Genomic DNA, 24,427 nt, shown 5'->3' with positions numbered 1-24,427 from the left:
GAGGGTACAGTCTAATTCAAGAGGAAATAAAATATGCAGGAATTAGTTGCTTCTGTGCTTCTTTTAGTTCTATATCATCATTATGTTGCTGAGTCTTGCCTAGATCCATTTGCAGCTGGCAGTTTGGGGACTGACCAGGATGGAGTTAAGTGTTGCTCTGATACAAATATTCCTCTTCCTGCATAAGACCAGGTGTACATCTATTAAATACCCCCTGATTCCCCTTCCAACATGCCATAACTGCTCTGTGACAAACAATTAAGTGACTAAATATGGTTAAGTTCATAATTTTTCCACTTTCCACCATTCCATAAATAATACTTTTATTTGATGACTACTTTTTGTTCTTGTCTAAATCTGCAGGGACTTTGTGCCACCAGTAAATATGAAGAGTTCATGTTGACTTTAAAAGGAGCTAATAGAATAAAATAAGAAGTTGTTTGCTGTAAAAGCTTTTGGTCTTTCTTCCTGAACCCAGTTTAGGCACTTAATCATTGCTGGCTAGGCAGATGGAAGTTATTACATGTAATCTGTTTTTGTTGCTGCCTGATAAACAGAACAGCATCAGTAATGTGATTATTTTTCTTACTAACATGCTGTTCTAATTGAATATGTTCCCTATTTTTCTTTTTTGCCTGCTGTATAGCATTAGCATTATAAAGTAGTGTTTCTGCATAATAAGATGTCAAGCTGCTTTAGGCCTTTGTTAGCATTAATTGGTTTTGAGGTAGGACAAGAATTGTCCAATTATGGACAAGGAAAGGTATTTGAATACTTGCAATCACTGCAGAAAACCACCCCTCCCCAGTAGCTTCCCTGTGATCCTTGTAGAGGAAGAGCAGTGCATGTCATAACTGAGCAAGAATAATAAACACACATGTGAAAACTCTCCTATGTTGGATCTCCTGACACCCTTTTCCTGCAGTCCTTGAAAACTCACAAGTGAAGAATTTCATCCAAACAGCGTTTCAGCGGCTGCTTCAAAGGCACTAGCTGTATTTGAAATTGGCAATGTGATTTACCCCTATGTTTCTGAATTTCTCTATTTTTTTTTTTATCTCATCTTGGAGATTGCAGGCATTTTTCTAACTGCATTAACTGCTTCATTTAGTTAAGTTGCAAGATACAGGAAATACATTTGCAATAGGTTGGATTCTTGCCATGTTTTCTTCATGCAAAGTAAACTGAAAGATGTTACCTAGGGGAGAAATAAAACCAAAGTAACGCTTTTGTTCTCCCATCCAGCATCCAAAAATATTTTTTGATTAATTTTGATAGATGGTAGAGCATATGTGTATATTGTGTACAATGAGAAATGACTGTGCTTCCTTTTAAACCTGGCATTTTTGTTGCCTGAAAAAATGATTCTGTTTTGATGATAAATGGAGGAAATCAATTACCCCAATTTTTTCTGTAAATTTTTATCTCACAGACAGCACAGTTTTGTTATTTCTTAGGGCAGAAGGAAAACTGCTGAATATGGTGTAGCATCTTTTAAAAGAAGAGATTAATAGAATCGCCTTTTGCTTAAAAAATAAGAAGTGTTCTGTTGTGTCAATGGTTGCACTCAGAGGCTGCTTTTAGTGGTTTTCATCTTTGGTGCTGAATCCTGTGCTGCTTACTGTTTTAAAGGTTTAATTATATTTTTAAATGAATTATTACGATTTTGATCACCCTTTATTCTCTTATATAATAGTTTGGATGAAAAGTGTGTGAGGATCACAGGATTGAATGAAATTAAATGTATTTCTTGACCTCTGTTATTTCCATCTTTGTGCAGGTCTCACAAACATCTGCATATAACCTGAATTTCAGTTAGATCCAAGCCACAGTATTTAACATCATAGGTATTGGAAAACTAGCCACGTTCTTGTTTCTTTCAAATCAGCTTCTTTGCATTTTACAGCTTTTGAGTGAAGTGACTGTCCATGATTAGGGTAGATTTTCCCAAGTGTTCAGCCATGTCATTTTCAACATTTCTCAGCCTATGGAATTCCATTTAAAGTGCTCAGTAGAGCAACCATTTGGAAATCTATTCCTTACTTTAGTGAGCATTGTTTAAGTGGGAATTGAATTCTTTTAAAGGTCTGATTACAATAGGTGCTGGATATTTTAAAATTCAGCCTTGGGCCTTTGTGAAATAGCTAGCCTGTGTTCTAGTATGCATTGATGCTGTAATATCATCCATCAAATAATTTGGAAACATTGCTGATTTTGTTCTTTTTTTTGTTTTCTCAAAGCAATCACTAATGTTAAAACATGGGCACTGGACAGAGAAGTGTTTCAAAATATCATGAGAGTGACAGCACAAACCAGACAAGAGCAGTACAGAAACTTCCTCAGAAGGTAAATATGATGAATTTCTATTTATGATACTGCTTTGTGCTACTTGCTAAGGTGCACAACAACACTGTGCCTGTCTTGTAAACAGAGAAATAGGTGCTCTTCATGCAAATATGGCCTCAAAAGCCCGAACATTTATTTAAGATTCATAAGAGTATTTTTCCATTTTAATTGTTTTTCTCCTGCATCACACTAGAAAACTTCAATAGTTCAATTCAAAATTGAATTAAATTCAATTCAAAATTGAATGCCTTTAAGTCATAGCATAAATATATAGGACACTTAGAGGTCTAGAATTTAAAACAGTATAATAAATAAAGTTAAGTAAATCATCCAATGAGTTGTTAGTTTGCTGCTGGAGTAGATTAAGGATTATTCCTTATCCTTTGGAGATTTGAATATGAGATCTGCATCTCTCTCAACTTATGAACGAATTCCAACATAAATTGCTAGGAAATCGGCAGAGCTGAATAATTCTCTCCTGCAGGGAACACTGAGAGTGGTGCCACTCTTCTCCTTAGGAAGATGGGGAAATTAGAGGTTCCAAGCCATAAATAGCTGATGTAATATTTTATCTTTTTAGCACAGAATGAGCATTCTGTTATGCCTTCAAATCAAGATGCCAAGCCTGGCCATGCATAGAATGTCTCATGTATTTTCACATTACTCTCCACCTCTGACTTCTGTACACACTTCTTTGCTGAGCCTAAATAGATAGAAATTTCTATAATTTCCTAACTTTTAGAGTCTGAGTGATCAGGATGGGAGGTTTTTCTAATTCTTACCAGCAAGCTCACAAAGTTTTAATTATATTTGGATTATCTTTCAATAGCTGTCAAAAGAGTACTGAAGTTTTTACCTTTCATTTTGTAGTCTCTGCAGTGCGCTTGAAAATATATTCTTGAATTGCTATAAAGTCTTGGGTTTGTAATTGCTGGATTCTTTTTAAATCAATCATTACACCCACTCAAGTCCTCCCTCTCCTGAAACACAAAGCTGATTTACAAACTGACCAATGTTTGCCATATTTCTAAGTTGTGTGAGTTTTGTTTATCTAAAAACCAGGAAGAGAATGCTTGAACCTTCCAAATTAAGATTTAGTTGTGTACTGTGTTCACCACTAAATGTGACTGTAAAAATTGCACAGATGAGATCATAAAAAAATAGTTACTGATAACTACTTTGGGTTGTGGGGGCTTTTTTTTGTTTCTTTTCTGGAAGTGTGTCCCTGCTGAAAAACTTGCCTGAAGATAAATTAACCAAGATCATGGACTGTCTGGAAGTGGTAAGATAATGTTAAGTTTTTCTAAATAGTATTCAGTAAGCTTCCAAAATAATAAAGAAGAATAAACCAGCAAAAATAAAAAACAACCAAGGTTTTTTAATGTGAGAGTGGTTTTGGACTGATTGAATTCCAAGTTGGCATAAAAGAATAACATTTAGAGACATAGAAGTAAATTATATTTTTCATATCAGAGCAGCCAAGCAAGTAGTTAAGCGAATTTGTGATCTATCCTTTATTAAGTACAAAGTTTTTCTCCAGGACTGTTTTGGTAATTAAATTTACCTCTTTGTGATGTGGATATGCAGTACTTTGGTATTTTTTGGACCACATGTACTGCAGTGTACAGGAAGAAGGCAGTAGGTCCCAAAGACATGAATCCAGCCAAATATCTGCGTGCCTTAGGGCTCCATTTGCCAGCAGCCTTTGAAGGTAAAGGCTTGATATTTAACCAAAGCTGGGATTTTGTTCCAAGGGCAGTGGTAACTCTTTATTCTTTTTGCATGGAGCCATGAAGAATACAGGAAGTTAAACATCAATGAAACATCCACATGTGTTAAGAACTCTGCATAGTAACCTTTCAAAGATTTATTGGACAATATTGTCTCTCACTTGCCCCCCACCAGGAGTATTATGACAAGGGAGATTATGTTATTCGGGAAGGAGAAGAGGGAAACACCTTCTTTATAATAGCAAAAGGAAAGGTAAGGTGTAATAAACTTAATTTGTAAAGTAACACGTACGAACAGTTGTATCTCAAAAGCTATCTTGGGGGGGGTGTGGTTTTCAGTAAAAATGGTGTAGAGTGTTTTTGCACAAGTTTTTAAGTTCACAATACCAATATAAAAGCCTGGAGCAGCATTGCAGAGGTTCAGGGAGCCTAATTTTCCGTTCACGATGAATCCATGTTACACTGTTCTAATTAATATGTAATTAAATTGTGTCCTGAAGCCTCTTGACACTGTGGCAGAGATGTAAAGTTAATTTTTTTGTAAATGAGATTTGATCATACATCTTCTCCTAAATAGTGCAATATCTGATTGGCAAAACATAGGCTTGTGAAAAGTCTAAGAAGTAATGGAGTCCTGGGCTTGATGGAGAATGGCCTTCGAGGTGTCTCTGAATCCTTTCACCCCTCAGCTGATACCTTGGAGGCTGACACAGGACTCTAAAGAATTAAATCAGGAGAATTTTCCTCAACAAACTTCCAGTTTCCAAAACATCTCTGCATCTGTAGATATTCTAGTTTGTTTTCTGCTAACATGGGCATCAGCAGAATGTGTTACTGTGGAAGCAGAGTTTCAGGAGGGGAAATATTAGTTAATGCTTCTGGAGTGCTGCCTATTTAGTTGAGAAGAGAAAAAGTTCATATGACATCTGCCTACTGTGGGAACTGAAGTATTTTTCAGTCTCATTAAAAGGTGGCTTTTTCTGCTCTGTTTCAAAAAGAATGAGGAGAAAATGTTGAGGGGTTGTCAATAATGAATATATTCCTTTTTCTCAGCAAAAATCAGAGAGGTGTCAGGGAATGCTTGGCTGTAATTATTGAGAGGAGGGGGTAACTAAATGTATCTAACTCTTTCCTCAGCGTTACTGAGTTTAAGACATTTCTGAAATACACAAAGAAGAAAGAAAATAATGCAGTACTTTTAAACTTTCCCTTACAAAATTTTTGTTCCTGTACTTTGCAGGTGATAGTTACCCAGAGTACTACAGACCACTCACAGCCTCAGGTGATTAAAAATCTACACAAAGGAGATTACTTTGGAGAAAAGGCTCTCATTAGGTTAGTTCACACCATCTGATTCGTGATGTGTAGGATTTCAAAATCCTGTGTGTCATATTCTATAACTCATGGCTGTTTTGAATATAATCTTTCTTTTGATTGTGAAATCAGTAGATGAAGGTAGTGGCCAACTTTGTGCTAATGTTTTAAGGGGTTGCAGAGAGAGCTTGAAAGCTTATACTGGCATCTACCTTTAGTTTTCCCTGCAGAAGTCAAATTCTGGCCCTGTGCACTGTGGCTTTTTGTTAATTCTTCAGTAAAAACTGTGGTGAGAGCTTGTGCCAGGTGATTTCAGAATAGATAAGGTCCATTGTGACTGGAATGAGCTCTTTTTTCCATTGCCCATGGCAGTAAGAAAAAAGGAAAGGAGTCACACAGCACATATTTACATGTGTGATTGAGTAGGGAATCACTTGGGTTTGGGAATATTTGATATCCAAGGACCATTTTAGAAATAAGTAGTAAATCCTGATGTAGTGATAATTACATTTCACCCTAATTTCTTGGATGTTTGCGAAGGGATGTTGTGACCCAAACCCTATTGAAACTGGAAAAAACACTGTGCTAGGCCATGATAATGATTAGTAAAAAGCTATATTTTGTGTTTGGTTCATCAGCATTAATCCAGGTACAGGCTGCAGAGGCCTTTGAGGAGTTTTAACCTAGAGCAGCTGTGACCCTCCATGAATGCAGTGTGAGGTAGTGTGAGGATTTTGATATGCTTCTGAACTCTCCTAATGTGTTTCAATTCTCAGTGACGATGTCAGATCAGCAAACGTTATTGCAGATGAGTACAATGTGGAGTGCCTCGTTATAGACAGAGAGTAAGTACATTACACTTCAATAAAAGACTTGCATCCTCTTTCAGTAGGTTAACGTGACTTTCAGTGGGTTAATGTGACTTCACTTTAAGCAAAACCACAATGTTTCCTTAAGTGAATCCTGAGTGAGTGGTTGTGCTTTAGGAATACTGATGAAGAGAGGCTGACAGCAGGTGCTGGAGCACAAAAGCTAAAGAGTAGTTCAGAGTTACTCTTTTCTTTCTGTCTTTGTAGTGGTGATGTTTATCCTGATCTCCTGGATCACAGGTTCCTAAGGCCTGTTCTTGTCAGTGAAGAGCAGTGCCAAGAGAGCATTCAGTAACTCTGCCTTCTGTCACCAGAGCCCCTGCTCCATTCAGTAATGGGTCCACATTATCCTTTGTTTTCTTTTTGTTACTGATGTACTTGAAGACACCTTTCTACTTGTCCCTGACATCCTTGGCCATATTAATTCCAGATGGGCCTCAGCCTTCCTTGTCTCATTTATATTTACCCTGACAACCTCTCTATATTATTCCAAGTAGCCTGACCCAGCTTCCATCTCCTGTGTGTTTTCCACTTAAGCCTGAGTAATTGCAGGAGTTCTTTATTTCTAGACATTTATTTTCCCCGATTGCCAGATGTCTTGGTCATTTCTCGAGCCTGGAGGAAGTGATCCTTGAGTATCAACCAACTTCCACTAGGTCATGACTTAAATGCTTAGCAGTTGATGATGTTTGATTTGTGTTTTTAGGACATTTAATCAAACGGTTGGAACTTATGAGGAGCTGCAAACTTACCTGGAAGGTTATGTGGCTAATCTGGCCCAGGCTGACGAAAAGCGACATGCAAAGTAAGTCAGATCATTTGTTTGTTGCATTGTTATAGCAAGTAATTATAAAAAAGAGTGATAGATACATAAGCAAAATCATGGATGGCAGTTGAAGGAGATGGACCCCTAGGAATGAGAGCAGTCACTGTAATAAAACAGTCTGGCTATGCTTATGGAGCCAAACAAACTTTTTCTGATGCAAAAATTACATAGAATCTCCGGGTATTGACTTCCAAACACAAATTCACTCTATTCCTGGAAAACTGAGCACAAGCAGAGAAAAAAAAAAAATAATAATGTTGTGCTCAAATAGATTTTGCATTTTGATGGTAAGTTCTTTGACTGGTAAAAACCCCTAAAGGCCAACCTTAACTCCAGGCTGAGTTAAGGAACTTGTATTACTGTGCAAATGATCCTGTCATTTTCAAAAGAAAGAAGCAGACGTTAAAAAAAACAGTTTATTTTTAATGTTTCAGTGTAGCACTGAATGATGATATTGATGTCTGCTTTTAGCTGTGGGCTGCACTTTCAGTTTATGTGCCTCTGATTTCAGTCTAAGTGGTGCTGGAAGGTTTAGCAATGTGTTTTTCCTCTGTTTAGAAATAGAGTTGCACTCTTATTTCTGACTGTCCTCCTTGAACTGGTAGAACTGTACTTGACTGGTACAGTCCTTCAAGCATTGCTTCTCCAGCTTGGAGTGCCCAAACTTTTGCAGCTTCCTGCAGCAATAGGAATCTCACCAGGGATCAGCTCTTGCTAAAATATCTGTCAATTCTACTCAGTGAATTTCGGTAGCATTTACTTCCATACGATTCCATTAAGATTCTGTTAGGAAATATGAAGGGTTTTCTTTCCTCCTTCTCCTTTCCCACCTCCCCTTTCCCCCTTTTCCATTTCCTTTCCTTTCCTTTATATAGGATCACTAAAAGTAATGGCAAGGAAAATCACTAACCTATGTTAATTTTCTTAATGCAGAGGAAGATCCTTCTGTGGACAGTTGACCAAAGAGGTGTCTTTGGAGATGATAGAGCTGAAGGAGAAAGTAGCCCAGTTCCCTCCTTCCCCATTCCAGAATTTAGAAGTTGTCACAACTCTGGGTGTTGGTGGGTTCGGAAGGGTTGAGCTTGTAAGAGAATGTTTTAAAATTATTCATGTAGCTCTCTGTCTTGGATGATTGATTTAGCCACTGAATAATGTGAAGGATTTTGGTATTCTGTGTGCTTATGCCCCTCAGGCAGAAATAATTCTCCATAAAGCAATGCATAGTTGAACAAAAAACATTTCAGGACTTAGGTGTTTAAGGAAGCAAATCCATTCTTTTGTGCCTCTGTCTCCTGCTGTTAAAAGTACCTCCCTGGTCACTAGACATAGTCATCAGTTCGTGCATGTGGAGTGTACAGATGTGCCTGCCTGCATTATGTCCCCTGAATGGCAGGCCTTTTTCCAGGAATCTGCCTGGACCTGGAGCAATCTGAATGGCACCACATAGTCTGTGCTGTTAGAACTGCTTCTGTATGCCCCAGCAGTTCCAGCCAGCATGAGCTATCTCTGAGCTGAGTTCACTGGGAAATTTCCAACCATTTGCAATGGCTCTTTTGAGTCATCTTCAATAGCGTGAACAGCTGTACTTCTGGGATACCAGGAGCTTCATTAGCCCAGAGCTTTAAATTCCACTCGCCTCTGGCTGAGTTGCAAATGCCTGACAAAAACCTGAATGCTTTTTGTGGAGGCTGCTGAAGGTAATGGTAAATTAAAGGAGACTTTGTGCTTTTAGTGAAGTCAATAATCTTTTACAGTAGTTAGACCATCAACTGTTTCATTCTGATTCATGCTTCACAAAAAAAATTTCCACGCTAGAATTCTACTGTAGCATCTGAATACTAAGCTAAAAATTGAATTCTCATCCAGCTGTAGAACATAGATACCTGCTTCCTTTATTTCCAAGAGGCCCTCTGTTACCTTCCATCTTTTTATTGCATATTGGATAATATTTCAGTGTAATGCAAAATTATTTGTAAACATTCTTTCTAAACTGCCTCTCCTCTTTGTTCTTTTGTATTACGCTGATGATTAGAAATCTTAGATTGAAATTGGGATCCACTGTGGTAATATGTGGTACCTATCCAAGCTGCTGCTATTTGGTATACATAAAACGAACAGAGGGAACATTTCACTTTACAAGTGGGGACTGAGAAACTAAAATATCTGATGCTTGGCTTGAAATCATACATAGCAGTTCTGCAGAAAATCTGGAATTTGTCCCTTGTTACAGCCATCAATTTCAGTCCTGTGCTGTGTTGAAAAAGATGGATATCAGTGGATCTACTGAGAACAGTTTAGTAAAACATCCTTTCTTTGCCTCATGTGTTTTCACATTCATTTTTATTCACAGGTTAAAGTTAAAAATGAGAACATGGCTTTTGCTATGAAATGTATCAAGAAGAAACATGTAGTAGACACCAAACAGCAAGAGCATATCTATTCTGAGAAGAAAATCCTTGAGCAGATATGTTCTCCATTCGTTGTAAAGTAAGCTGAGTCTAAGATTTCCTTGACTTTGTCCCCTGGGGCAGCACTATTAGGAATGAGGTTTGGCACACATGAGTTCTGGAGGAAAGACACTGCAAGTCTCACTTTTTATTTTGCTTTTCCTAAATTGCTGCTGGTTGTCTCCACAGGCTGTATCGCACATTCAAGGATAACAAATATGTGTACATGCTCCTGGAGGCTTGCCTTGGAGGGGAATTGTGGAGCTTGCTGAGAGACAGGTAACAGTAAACATAGCTAACCTTGTCCTTTAAAGTTAGCCTCATGTGGCTACTAAGTAGATTCTCCATTTAATGATGTTTGGTTCAAGTTTGCTTAATATTCTGATTGTGACATATTATCTAGTTAATAACTGAGGTGTTTTCAGAACTTTATTGTGATAATTTTTGTTCCAGAGGCAGCTTTGATGAATTTACCACAAAGTTTTGTGTTGGGTGTGTAACGGAGGCTTTTGACTATCTGCATCAAATAGGAATTATCTACAGAGACCTGAAGCCAGAGAATTTAATTTTGGATGCTGAAGGTTACATAAAATTGGTAAGATGTAATCCATTGCAATGGTATCCTTTTGTGCCTGTATCCTGTTTCTTTGCAGGGGGGATATAAATAGACAGCACATAATTACAGAACCAGGATCCTGGAGTGTAGTAACTCTTCTGCTAGGGAAGTAAAGAGGGCAGGCTTCTCATGGCACAGTGAGAAACAAAGGCATTGCAAAGCCACTGCAAGTCATGGACAAACTGGGAAATTGCAGCCTCTGAGAGGTCTTGCCACAGTATAAACAGCAAAAGAAAAAATTCTCTCAGCAGTCAGTTTTATTGTAGGAACAGAAACTACATTTCTCAAATGCAGGATTACCTCCCTGTCCAGTCTCAAAAAATCGTAGGTTCAACATTCATTGATTCAATTTTTACAGTCATGAAAGGGAACACAGAAAAGAACTCCTGCCATGCTTTACTGTGACCATGAGAAGTGCAAAAAGAATACCCTTCAGAGAATTTGAAATATCCATTCTGAGTACAATGAGCAGCCCACTGCTTTCCAGGGACAGTACATCTCATGTCCTGAAGGAAATCATGGGTTGTTCTTCCCAAAAGGAAAACAATTCAGAAAATTACTTGTGCTAATAAATGTATCTGTTTTATAACATTCAGTGATCCAGTGGAATTGCCTCTCTCTCCTTCACAACTATTGTGTGTGGTTGTTCTAGCTGTAAACTAGCAACTCTGGGACCTTTGCAGGAGGTGAGGAAGCAATTAAGATCTTAAGGCTTCCCAGTGCAAAACTCCTCTGCATTATGCAGCATATGTTGATTTTGATCAGGTTGATTTTGGATTTGCAAAGAAGATTGGATCAGGGCAGAAAACCTGGACATTTTGTGGAACCCCTGAGTATGTTGCCCCTGAAGTCATTCTGAGTAAAGGCCATGACTTCAGCGTGGATTTTTGGTCCCTTGGGATTCTTGTGTATGAACTCCTCACTGGCAGGTAAGTGACTCCTGTTCAAAGTTCTTACCTAGTTTATGTGTTTTTAAAAACCTTTCCAAGGTTATTTTTAGACATCCTTGCAAAATGATGCTTCTTTATGCATGTCTTACCTTCCATCATTTCAGAAATGCCACAGACCAAGTGGTTTACATATTCTCAGTTCTGGCTTATCCAGGCACAAGCCATAATTGGCAGGTGTGGGGCTTCTGTAGCTTCTGCTGATGTTTCCTGTGAGGAACAAGTGACAACAGACTGTTCTCTCCCCCATTAGGGGGTGGGTGAACTGAAGCAGGGCTGTCTCTTTAGCTCCCTGCACTCTTCCATGACAACTCTTTGGGAATGCTCAGTGGCAATACAATGTGGAAGCTTCTCTGAGTTAGGCCTAGAGGGACACGTTGTCATGCATTTCACCTGGTACCTACAGAAAGTTTCTCAGCTTCAAGCCTTTCCATTATCTTAAACTGATAAGGCTGAAAGGGTGAGGGTTGTAAAAGTAGGAAGGTGGGCTTTTTTTTTTCTATATTTTTTTCTGTATTCTCAAATACTTGCTTAGATAAAGTACAGGCCACACCTGCTCTTGCCAGATGTTCCATTTATCAGTGTTGCTTTCTTTTTCTAGCCCACCATTCTCTGGGGCTGATCAAATGATGACATATAATTTGATTCTCAAAGGCATTGAAAAGCTGGATTTTCCTAAAATAATAACAAGGCGACCTGAGGATTTGATCCGCAGACTCTGCAGGTAGGAGGGGCAGTTTGGGGCAAAGCCCAAGTGTGGATAGATTGAGCTCTTTTAGGACTCAGACTCAAGCACTGAATTCCTGACAACTGCTTTTGGAATTGTTATGCATGGCATGGTCTATTCTGATTATATTCAGCATGCATTGCATGCCCCTGAATGTGTCACACCTCTGAGTCTGCAGAGGCAGCAGAGGCTCTGGGCTTTCTGTGTAGCTGGGAATTTTTTCTGAAACACATCTTTGGGAAAATTTATTAAGTGGGGGCTGAGGAAAGAGCTAAGGAATTTGATTTTCAAATCAAGCACATTGTTTAAAAAAAAAAAAAAAGCTTCCAAAATTACTTAGGCATATAGATTTTACAGAAAGCATAGGGCACTTAAAGACTGGCATAAGTCCTTCAGAAAATGAATGGAAGGTGGTATTTCCAAAGGTCCAGCCTAACCTAGTGGCATGCACAACCTCTGGCTGGTGACACTGACTTTGGATTCCCAGCTCCTGTGGGATTTCATCCATGGCACTGGGAACAGTCTTCAACATTCCTGTGTGCCATGGTTGAAAGGATCTTTGTAGCTGTAAATTTTGATCTGCCTACTTGTGTAACTCAGACCTGCTGGCCAGGGGAAAAAAAAGGATGTGCAACTATTACTCAGCCAGCTGGTTTCCCTGTGCTGCTTCTCACAGCTGAGTAACACTGTTTTGGCTTTCTAGAAGGTTTCTTCATCCTCAGAAAAAAGGAGCAGTGATAAACACCTCATTATATCTCCTCATGAGGCCACATATTTTATGCAAGCTGCATCCCTGCGCAGCTGTTAAATATAACCAGTTAGGACTTATAAATGCTCTTTTAGGGATATTTCATATATTCTTATTCTTTTTTTGTTTTTTGTTTGAGGCAAAACCCTACAGAAAGATTGGGCAATCTGAGGAATGGAATAAATGACATCAAGAAGCACAGGTAAGCAAAAGAGACTGCCAAGAAGAAAATTTGGGGTTTCATTTGAAATATTTTTAATATCTTAGAACCCAGACTGGTAAACTCATAGACATCTCTGTTGCTCTTGAGTATATTTGCAACTATAGCAAGCAACAATATGAACATAAACCCTCAGCATGATTGTCTAGAAATCTTATTTTTTTTGGTTGGTTTTGCTGCAGATTGCTGATGTAGGAGTTTAATCCAGTTCTCAGAGAAATCTCTGCCAGTTCAGCATCTGCTTCTCAGACCTCCTGACCCTTCAACGTTTGCCTTTTAAGAATGAGTAGTTAAGGGCTCCAGAGCAATAATTTTAGGGTTTTGTCCTCTTTCTTGTAACAAAGAAAGTCTTTCTCACAATGAATTTTTCTAATGCAAGTCTTTCTTCTAACAAAGAAAGCCCTCTGTAAATTAAACATTTTCTTCTTTCTATTTGGGTTGTTTCTAAGCCCTACACTTTGTTCTTGGGGAAAGCAATTCTTTGATTTTTCTGCTTGTCTCCCTCTTTTTGAGCTGTAAAAAGGGTGGCATTCCAAGGAGGCACACAAGTCTCTGCATGGCTGTATTTCTGCATGTATTAACCTGCCTGTCTCTGCACCTCCTCCATACAGAAGTGTCAAAGTGCCTGGTGGCCCTGAAGCTGCCCCTGCCTTGTATGGCAATGACGGTGCTCCAGATTCATCCTTCTAACTGTGTTGTTACAGGAGTTGGCATGAAAAAGGCTTCTTACAGCCCCTGTTCACGTGATTTTCAGCTCTTTGTGGTATAATGTCAGAAAAGAACCTGCTTTTCTCTTTTGGTCTCTTCCTGTCTGTCTTTCATCTCTTTTTAATCAGGTGGTTGAGTGGTTTTAACTGGGATAGTCTGAAAGTGAGGAAGTTAACATCGCCTTTAAAAAGAGAGGTATTGGCTTTGGCTTTTTCAGTTCATGATGCTTTACTAACACAGCTGGCCTACAAAGGAGAACTGATGGTGATAGCAAAATTCCCCAAAGATGCATTTGAATTATTACAGTTCAACATTTTTTTGGTGAAAATTGAATGAAAGAGAGAGAGAGACAGCAAGCAATACGTAACTTACAGTCAGTCAAGTAATGGAAATATTATTCTGCCTGCGTAGTTTGCACTACATTTTCACCATTACTAGAAAAAATGGTGTTTGGTCAGAAACTAATATTGAAAAAATATATCTCCTTTAGTAATGGGCACATTATTAAGATGCACTGTTCATATAACTGTGAAGAGTACAAATGTGTTTTCCTACTATTGAGTTCAAACACATCCTTGAGTAAGCTCCCAAATTTAAATGCCCTATTTGTTTTCACCCTAAAATGAAAAAGAGACTAAGGTTAAAGCATTTGAAATTCACCTTGATCTTAATTTGAAACAAAAATTAATTCTGAGGTCTGCTTTGAGTAGCTACCCTATGAGTGTAGATTTGGTCTTAAATAGCATCCAAATTGTACAGTGTGGCCCTGTTTTCTTACTGAATTAACAGGGCTTGGGGTGAAATCAAGGATTTGACAATATTTGGGAAGTCCTTTTGTATAAGGAGGCTAATTCCACTATTCTGTTGTACAATGTAATTGCTGGAGGGATTTCTTTTAAAGAATGAGGAATTGCATCCATTGAAAGACATCATCTGTATCATATTAGCCTTTCATTTCCATATTGGGAGCAACAAAAATTATGCATAATCAATAGAGAACATTTTCAAAAGGTACTTTCTGAAACACCCTTTTGTTTGTGTTTTCAATGTCCTAGTTGTCTGGACCGACTGATTACAGCTACTTTGACAGCTATCCACCTGAAGTGGGAAGCCCTCCAGATGAACTTTCAGGCTGGGACAAGGATTTCTGATCATTTTTCCTTCTGGCACATTTATAGAGACTCATAGGCATTAGTTCTACCTTATTTCTTGCTTAAAATGAAGTTACAGAAATTACACAGCACTCCCTGAAGAACAGAAGACAGTACAGGACCAGAACTTGGTTGGATAATCCACCAAAATCTTTGCATTTTGTAACAAGGGCATGCATTCAGTCAGCAGCTGTAACCTGATTTTTTTTTATTTTATTTTATACATGGTGTCTCTATGAACATTTTCAGACACCATTGATTTGATCTATGGTTTTGCCACTAAAAATATAACTAGCTAAAAAATTTGATATTAATAAGGTTACTATATAGCTTTTCTTGGGTGGAGAGGATGGGTATCAGAAGCCAACAATTGTGACATTTGTCAGTAGCTAAAACTATGGGCACTTAGTTTTCTTTTTCTCTGCTGTGTTTCACTTTTCCCCCAAAATGTCCTGTATTGCATTGATCCAGGAATGTGTAGAAAAGAGACTTTTATTGGAAAGTTGATCTGATTTAGCTACAGCTAAAAGGGTATCACTGTGTAAGCTGCCTCTCTGCCAGTCTAGTTTTGCACCAGGTTGAATATGTGAGACTGGTCAAAGGAAAAGATATAACAGAAGTTGCCTAGAGAATCAGACTGTGGTGTACATTTCCCTTACTGCTTTAAAGAGCCATGTGCCTTTCTTAAAATGTTTTGCTTTTGTGTAGTGCAAAGATAAAACAGATGGACAAAAAGCTTTTACTTTGCAGGGAAAAAATGCAGATGGATGTTGTGCATTTGTGGCTTACACAGAAAAATTCTGCTGCTCTGTGCTATGAATCCCAACTGCTGTTGAAATAGGGGTGTTCCTGGGTTTCATGCTGGGTTTATGGGATGGATCTGCATCTGCAGCCACTGCTTGGATTTATTCCAGCTCCTGCTGAGACCAAGTCCAATCTAAATTTCCATACTGAAGCTGCCGTAGCATTAACGCATTTCACACGCTGGATGGAAAACCTCCCGGGCAACTTGTACTGTGTGCTCAGGGTTTACTTACCCATGGCTGCTGGATCATCTCCCTAGCTGCTGACCATGACTTTTCCCACTGGGAAAGGGAAAATGAGGGAGGGAATGCCACAGGGGCAGTTCTGTGGTTTGTTACATGGTTATAATTATTTTTCACTGGTGGGTGACCATCGCTTTGACAGCAAATCAATTTAAATATTTTGTATAACCTTCAGCCTGAATAAGGCAATAGAATATTTTCCATTGAATTTAATGAAGGTTGGATGGAGCCCTTGAAAGAAGACACTACACATTTAGCTGGTTTTGTTTCTCTGCCTGTTTGCAAATTATTATGGAAACTTGCAGCCAGCAAAGCCTGTGCAAAGTGGAATCAGAGAGGGTGGAGCAGAGGCTGTAAGCTGGGACTGTAGATATAATAAAACTTAATTTTATTTAGTAATACCAAAGACTAAATTTTATTTTCAGGATTCAGATGAAGCACTAGACATTAGGTATTTGTGTTTCTCCGTGCATCTGTCTTTCTCTCATAAATATTTTTATTACAGTCAAAATAATATTGTGCCAAGTTTTATAAAAAACTTTTGAATGTATTTTTCCATTGTATTTATATGTAGTTTCCTTATATATATATATATATCTTTAAAAAAAAAATGATATATATAGATGTTTTTAAGTGAAAAAATACCTGTATGATGTTTAGTGCAGTTAGCATTAAGTTTTTGCAGCTGTGGGATATATTTCCTTTATAAAGTTTAACTTAGCTTGTTTATTTGTGTGCAAATAAAGTAAGCTTAAAATGTAACTAGAAGGACATTAATTTTTTACAAGCACATTCCATGCAGCAGTCCAGATTCATAGACTGTATTTATACTTGTCTACATGATTCAGAAGAGACTGAGGCAGAAAAGGCTACTACTACCCTGGAGTGAGAGACACTGATGTAATTTTTTGCAGCATGACCCCCCACTTAGATTTTTTTTTCCCTAGTGGATGCTGAGAAAATGAGTGTATGAGAAGCTGCAATAAATGAGGTCACAGATTATTTTGTACTTATGTAGAGCTCCCATGAACATCCAATTTATTCGAGTTCTGGCATGTATACAGTTGATTGAGGGGAAGTTTTCCAGAAACAAGCAAAAGCTGATACAGTAGAGATTAAATATTACTTAATCTCACACCATCTGTCTTTGACTTCAGCTCAGCACCAGTGGAGTTATGCTGATGTAAAACAAGGGGATGAGTAAGTGAGTCAGGCTCAAGTAATGTCAACAGTGCAGAAGATCATGGGAGAATTGAATGGACAATTAGGATGATGATCAGATTATTCTTATTGCTGTATTTTCTAATTTAAAGTCATTGCATAATGGATTTGGACATTCAAGTTTTGGGCACGCTGTGGATATGTTAGTCATTGTCTGAGTTCTGTCCTTGGTGTTCTTATCTGTGCTTTGCCTTTCTGTCCTGTCAGCTTTGCTTTTATGGTGTGTCTCCCTCAGAAACTCAGCTGTAGCTGTGCTCTTTTCCTGCACTTCCCCCACAAGAGAACCATCCTTAGGAGGAAGGGGGCATGAAGATTGTTCCTGACAGAGAACAGAGGTGAGGGAACCTGGGTTAGCCTGGGCTGGTAAGATGAAAGTACCTTCCCTCAATTGCCAGTTACTCAGACCAGAGTGGTGATGCAGGTGAGCACTTCAGAAAGGCAGGAATAGCAGCAGAGTGAGAGGATGCAGTGTAGTGGCAAGAATTTTTATCTTTTTTTGACAAAGTTCTGAGAGATTTAAGTCCCTTGATAGTTTTGAAGTCCCTCCAGAGAGCTGTGTGTTACTTTGGGTTTTGACACCTTTGACAGTTTGACAATTTTGACAATTTTGCTTCCTCAAAATTGTGTACAAAATGCGAGAAAGAAGATAAAATTAAAGCCAGCCTTCCCAACTGTAATGTAGCACACTTTCCTGAATTATTCCTCCCTTCCCACTTTTTGCAAGGCAGCACAAGACTTGTGCTTTCTCTCTTAAGTTCTTTGTGCCTGAATGTTGTAGTACAGTTGTTTTGTTTCCTGGCATGGAAATGAACATTTCTGATTGACTTCTTTACATCTTGATGTAGGACTAAACCAATAGAAGTAAATCAATATGCACACAGGAATGTGCCCAGTACAGAAATTTGTTTCCCAGTTGTATTTCTCACCACTGAAGTGGCTGCATGTCCACGTTCAGGGCTGTGGTTCCCATGATTGTGGTGCTGTTCTTGTAATCAAAGGCAAGAGATGAGGGCCTGGTTCTTCTGTACATCATGTGCAAGATGGTGCCAGACATGGAGTTACAAGTTCAAAGCAAACTGAGCTGCACACCAGGCACAGAAAAGGTAGAAATTATTTTCTTGTAAATCCATTATCTATTGTTTGCCACACAAATATTTCTCAGCTGTCTGTCTTGGGGAGAGCAGCAAGACAGCAGCAGGATTTAACTCAGGTGTCAGGTGCATCCTTTGGCAGGATTCCCAAACGTGAGCTCATTGTGACTCCTGATGTGCTGTGGCTCTTTGTCAAGCTCTCTGAAATCTATTTTGCAATGAGCTGTCTACAAATTGATTAGATTCAGTTGCGTTTATTGGTTGAGCTTGTGAGATTCTTAACAATAGGTATTGTCACACCAAATTTTATAAACTGTGGATTTATTTGAGCAGCTGTTAAAAAACAAATGTTGGGAACTAACGCATCTGGTTTTATATGTAGGGCTTGATGCTTACTGAAAATCCAGGCCTGTTCCCAGCTTAGCACCAGGTGCCATCCCCCACCTGTCCTAATGACACCAGGCCCAGGAGTGACCACTGGATTAAAAAGTGAATCCTCTTGTACAGTGAGTCTGTGCACATCACTACTTCTGGCTGCCCTTAAAGCCAAGACAGGAGTCCACAGAACCTCACACCTGAGAGATGGGCTCTTTTTCATTACCATGACACAGTGGTGAAAAGTATTTTGCTGTCTGCAGCTGCCTGTCTTCTTAGCCAGACTAGCTTTTGCTTCCAGTTTTTAACTCCACCTGTTTTGCACATAGATTTGACTTTTCTCCTGGCCACATCCCTTAGAGAAGGCTTGCAGATTTGAGCCCGCCTTGGCAAAAAAATGGCTTAATGATTTTCAACTTCCTTCTGCCTAAAACCTACCTCTGTGCTGCTGTTTGCATTTGATGTATAGAGGTACAACACAAAAAAAAAACCTTAAACCCTCCAAACAAAAAAACTCCAAAAAGCCCCATATTATCATTGTCTCTTCCCTGAATGTTCTTAAAGCTCTCACTGCTAAAGACTCCTGATATTCCAGAGCCAAAAGAGGCTGGAATTTGGCCTGTCCATTTTTTCACAGGCTGATGGTGGCTGCTGACTTGCTGATTTCACCACACAGTATTTGTTTTCCCTTGTCTGGATGGCAATTTCATACCACAGCAATGAAAAGGCATTTTGAGAAGGAAGATAACACAGTTCCACAAGAATTGCCCTAGGGGTAGGTGTAATCGTGAAATCTGGTACTTTTGGTTGAAATGCTCATCCTATCCCTTAAGAGGATAACCCTTAACCCTGAAAAGAGAAATTTGCATTTAACTGTTATTATAATGTGTGAAAGCAGTAACAGCAATGTAACTGCTTAATTTAACTGATTTAACTAATTTCACAACCACATCAAGGACAAGGGGGAGCATGTGGGAAGCTGAAATTTGCAGCCAAGAGGAGCAACAGTGAGAGCAGAGGATCTGGAAACAAATCAGCTTGAAAGGGAAATACAGTGGATGTGCCAATTCCTTGCAGGCAAGGCAAAAGTCAGAAACCAGAGAGGGCCTCTTCAGTCCCCTCACCACCTCAAGGAACATTTGAGCCAGAAATTTCATGAAAATGCACTTTTCTCCTCTTTTAAGGAGGAGAGAAAGACAACAGCTAGCTTGTTAACTCTTCTGCATGAATATATATAGAGAAATGTCAAAAAGTGATAAGCATTTCCAATTTATTGCTTTGGTACTTGAACTGTGAAAATATTGAAGGAGGAAACAGATTACTGAATAGTGTGTTCATACATCTGCTGCCACCCAGTGTCAAGTGAAAGTATAAATATAATTAGAAAGGCCACAGAGATAGAATTTCAACCAAAGGCTTAGAAAAGGCAGTTTAAAGCAGTAAAACCCCTTAACCAGACATGCTTAAAGGATCAAATGTCACACTACTGGGGTTGTACCTTCCCCTCTCAGTAAAGGAGCTGCTTGTTTCATTACAAAGCCAAGTTTGTCATCAGATAATCATTGTGACTTGAAGAGAGGTAAGAGCATCAGGTTTTAGACATGACCTTGTGTTCCCAGTTCCAGTTTCTCACAGCCTGCCCTACTCCCTGGCTGGGGCAGTGGGTTGGGGGGTGAGGCTCTGAGGTGCTCCCTGTGCCCATTTGGACTGATGCAGGTAACACAGGGCTGCACTTGCTGCAACTCTCACCTGGCACCTTCCCATTCCCTGCGCTGGCAGGGTCTGTGCCAGCAGGACAGGAGTTCCTGTTGTCATTTCTCCCTTGGCCATGGCTAACAGAGGCCGTGGATAGCAGATGCTCCTCTGTTCAGCAGTGCTGGAAGGCTGATGGACACCACAGCTTGCTGCAGTTCCAGCTAATGGGCTCTCCAGTGACTGGATGTTCTGCATAAGAGATGCTCATGCTTCCTACAGCTTGTGCTCACAGAGGGTCTCGCATGTTACTACTCAGGAAGCCCCAGCTAATTTTAGTTGCTGATTCCTAAAGCTCTGGCTCTGTCTTGCAGCTCCAGCTCCTGCACAGTTGTGATGAGATGATGCTGCTGCTCAGTTCAGGTGATTTCAGTTCCAGTTACTGAACACTCCAGCTTCTTACAGCTTTGGCTTGTTTTCAGTTGAAGGTTGTTTCAGCTCCAGCTTGTTGAAACTCCAGCTTTTGTGTGGCAGTTCTGGCTTCCTACAGCTCCAGCTGATGGACAGTCTTATTTTGATTTCCAGCTCATTCCAGTTCCCCTTTGTTGAAGCTCTACCTCCAGTAGTGGACACTCAGAAAAAGAGTTGCTCCTGCTTCTTCCAGTACCTGCTGATGGACATTTTCCAGCTCAATTTTTTGAAGTCCAGCTAGGTTAGTCCAGCTCCTGCTTCTTGAAACTCCAGCTCCACACAGCACCTCTGGCCACTGGCCAGAAGAGTGGGAGCACTGGTGGGACAGTGTTTTTGGGAGGGCACAGGTGCTTCCATTGGGAAACCAAAGGCTCTCAAATCCACACGCTCACTGCCTTCCTGAAAAGGCTGCCTTGGGCCTCCTGGGAATCAGGAGAAACCAGAGTGTGGGGTTCTAGTGCCTCATACAGGCACTCAATTCATTTAATGGAATATAAAAGCCAGGCCAGCACACAATTGACCCCATGGATCTCATCACCAGCTTTGTCAGTGCTGGCTGCAAATACGTGCTCTGTATCCATGGGCGGGCAAGAGCAACATCATCTTTTGCAGCATCGTGCTGTCAGTTCCCTTGGATGCAGAAGATAAAAGCTCTTTTTGGGAGGCCTGTCACACGGTTATCATCTCGTGTCCAAAAGCTTGTTTGGGTTTGGATTGGTTCTAGGCCAGTTCCTGCAGAAAAGACTGTTCTGTGCTTGCTGGCCAGCCAGGACTGGAGGCAGAGGGAGGTGTGTGAATGGATGTCCACGTTCCCAGCTGGCAGCAAACACAAAGCCCAACCAGTGTGCAAGTGGCTGAGCAGACATTGCAGGAGCCATGGCAAGCATGATGGGCGCCTGATCAGTGCATGCATGAGCACACGATACTTTTATGCATGAACAACCCATGAACTTATGAACAGCATCCCATCATTTCACACGTGAATGCCCTAAAACTTCATGCATTAGTGCCCCATTAGCTTATGCATGAGTGCCCAATTTATTCATACCTTAGCATCCAATCACTTCATGCACAAACACTCAATCTATTGACAAATGAGCCTGGAGACAGCTCATGTGAGCACCCAATTAATTCATGCCCCAGTGCTCAACCAGCTCACACAGAAGCAGCTATTTCTCACACACCCCCAGCACATGCATGAGTGCTGTACTGGGCAAAAATTGCTGGGTTCAGGTCAGTGATGTTATATTCCCACCCTCTGGCACTTCTTGGTGCAGGTGCTTCTCCACTGAAAATTGTCTCTTTTCAGGAGTATCAGAACTACATTCAAGGTCCCTGTGCTAGCCCAGAGGTGCACAAAGAGCCCTCCTCTCACTCCAGAGCACTGAAGGGCTGAGGACCACAGTCTAGCAGGGGTTAACACATCTGCCCAGCTCTGGGAAGAGGTAGAAATGTCTTTCCCTGCCCCTGTGCCCAGCACTTGGCTTTGCTGATCACAGTTCAGCACTGCCCCCATCTCTGCCTTTGCTTTCTTCAAGGGATGTACCAGAGTCACACAATTTTTTACCTCACTATGAGGTAAAGAAATGTAAAAAGGTTAGACTGGGTTACAGAGGGCAGTCACTTTTTGAAGGTTATTTGGTTGCAAATCTGTATCCACAACCTACACTGCTTTGTAAGAAAATGCTGTTTTCTCAAAATGTTTTGCTACTCAGTCACAAACCCACAGCTTTAAGAGAGAACTGATTATAATTCTTAGCAAGGCATTTATATTTCAATGAGAATTTATATTTCAATGGTCATCTACGAGAAAAATCATCCACAGAACAAAATCCTGAAAATAACAGTTTACAGGTCTTTTGTAGCAAACACGTGTGTGAGTAAATTATCACCTGACTGCTCCAGTGCATAATGGGACGAGGATCATGGAATTAGAAGGCAGGGAAGCCAAGCTGCTGGGATCACTGGCTGAGACCATCAGCCTGACCAAAACATGCCGCTCATATGTAACACTGAAGCCCTCCCGTTCCTCCAGCAAGGAAAAATACAAGTTTTATCTATCTCTATGTACAAAGGTTGGAAGGACTATGTTACCTTACAGAAGCTGTGCAGGGAACCTTGCCAACTCTAACTTCATGCACAAAGTTTACGAGCACTTACAAGACATTTGTAATGTGATGACATTTGTAATGACATTTGATGTGAAAACCAGCCCAGGGCTTCCAGGGGTGTAGCACAGAGCAGCGACAATCCTAGCTCAGCTATCCTTTTGCACTGTTCCTACACAAATCAGCATGATGAGAGACCATCATTTGTCAAAGGGGACTCCTGGCTGAGAAATTCAAAATTCCAATTTACAAGACTGGAACTCCAAGGTCTAGAAAAATGTTCCTCCTCATTGCTCACAAGAGACAAAATTGGTTTTAATTTCCCCTAGAACTGGAAACCAAAGAGTTCAGCCAATACTTCATTGCCTACACAGTGATAATGACACTGCACTGACAGAAAGCTCACAGCTCTTCTACCATAGCTGACAGGGAACATTCCAGATGCCTGCTTTCCTGAGACTTCCAATTTTTCTAATACAAAAACCTAATCAAACACTTGTACATTACTCACTCTCCTTGCTAAGCTGCGTGTAGCTGTACTGGCCACCTGAGCAGTAGCTGGGGTCACGTAACCAGCCTCTGCCCAAAACCAACTCAAAGAGAGCGTTCAGGATGTGCTATCCGGCTGCAGGTGAAGAGGAACACTACCTAGGCAAGTTCCTCCAACCAGTCTAAGCAGCAGAGCTGACTCTGTCTCAGAAGTATATACATACATGGACACAGCTCAGTGTGTTCAGCAAGTCATCAAGAACAGCAGTTCTTCAACAGTGAACAAACAGGACTAGGGACAAAAAATATATTCCTGTCACCAAGTGCATTTGAGAACTACGCAAAGACTGAAAAATATAAAGGCTTAATATATTTATTAGTAACTGCTGGCGTGTACTGTAGAATAGGCTACAATCTTCATACACAAGGAATTCATGGTAAGTACTGGCCAAGCATTGCAAAGCACAGGTTAAACAGAAAGCTGAAACAGCATGCACAACCTCCACAGGCTTATTAAATCTGTTCTGAGCATGTACACCCATCTCACACTTGTCCAATCAATCTGCTTTCAGTCCTATTTAAATGCTACAGGGACCAAAATTAAGGATTTAGAAAAGGACTGGAGACAGCAGTTGTTTCCAAGTAGCCAGTAGGAGGTAAGTCCAGGTGACAGTTCCCTCCCTCCCTGCTCAGGGGTTAATTCCACTCCACTATGAGCAAAGGTGGCAAGCAGAGAACTCAGTTTCCATCTCTTAACTGCAAAGGAAACAGCAGATGCATGTATAACGTGTCACACTTCAGACACACCTTTTTTCAGAAGGGACCATAAAAGCAAACAAGTAACCTAATGTGACCCAGGTGGTTACAGCACTCCCATTGTCATCACTTGCTCACAGAACAAGCGAATAACAAAGTTACTACACAGTCATATAGCTCTACACTTGCTATAACAAAACACCAATTACAATGCCAGCTGGCCAGTAACCTTCCCCTTCAGCTCTAGGTTTTATTACCTCTCTCAGTGTTTTCCCATTTAGTACCTCATCCTTCACAGCACCAGCAAACACTGCCAGGGTGTTGCACACCCCATGAGCTACAACCAGGCCCTCAGACCACATGCTGACATTCCCTATGGCTGAGGCTCCTTAGCATCTTTGCCTGGTTGGACACCTTTCACATCAGTCCCTAACTCAGAAGGGCAATCAAGAACTTGTTCACAACTTAAGTCAACCTGACTAAAAGCAAAGCTCAAACCTTCAGTAGGGTAAAACCCCTCCTTTATCTG

General features: G+C 40.2%; 1 protein-coding gene across 4 annotated transcripts in view; it reads left to right on the top strand.

The window, feature by feature from the left end:
- The window catches only part of PRKG2 (protein kinase cGMP-dependent 2), a 29,303-nt gene extending 8,078 nt beyond the window's left edge, over positions 1–21,225 (top strand). The window contains exons 5-19 of one of the 4 annotated variants that reach the window (XM_033513952.1): positions 2,241–2,346; positions 3,565–3,628; positions 4,252–4,329; positions 5,317–5,411; positions 6,167–6,235; positions 6,966–7,064; positions 8,019–8,169; positions 9,436–9,572; positions 9,722–9,811; positions 9,986–10,127; positions 10,914–11,077; positions 11,697–11,819; positions 12,710–12,772; positions 13,627–13,693; positions 14,554–16,697. In XM_033513952.1, the coding sequence (XP_033369843.1) occupies positions 2,241–2,346; positions 3,565–3,628; positions 4,252–4,329; positions 5,317–5,411; positions 6,167–6,235; positions 6,966–7,064; positions 8,019–8,169; positions 9,436–9,572; positions 9,722–9,811; positions 9,986–10,127; positions 10,914–11,077; positions 11,697–11,819; positions 12,710–12,772; positions 13,627–13,693; positions 14,554–14,649 (1,544 nt within the window). In that variant the 3' untranslated portion in view covers positions 14,650–16,697. The other 3 variants (XM_033513953.1, XM_015625834.2, XM_033513951.1) reach the window with 3 other exon arrangements.
- The last annotated feature ends 3,202 nt before the right edge of the window (positions 21,226–24,427 follow it).

Source organism: Parus major, chromosome 4, assembly GCF_001522545.3.
Source record: "Parus major isolate Abel chromosome 4, Parus_major1.1, whole genome shotgun sequence".
NCBI classification, from domain to species: Eukaryota; Metazoa; Chordata; class Aves; order Passeriformes; family Paridae; genus Parus; species Parus major.
This window is presented reverse-complemented; position numbering and strand designations above follow the sequence as displayed.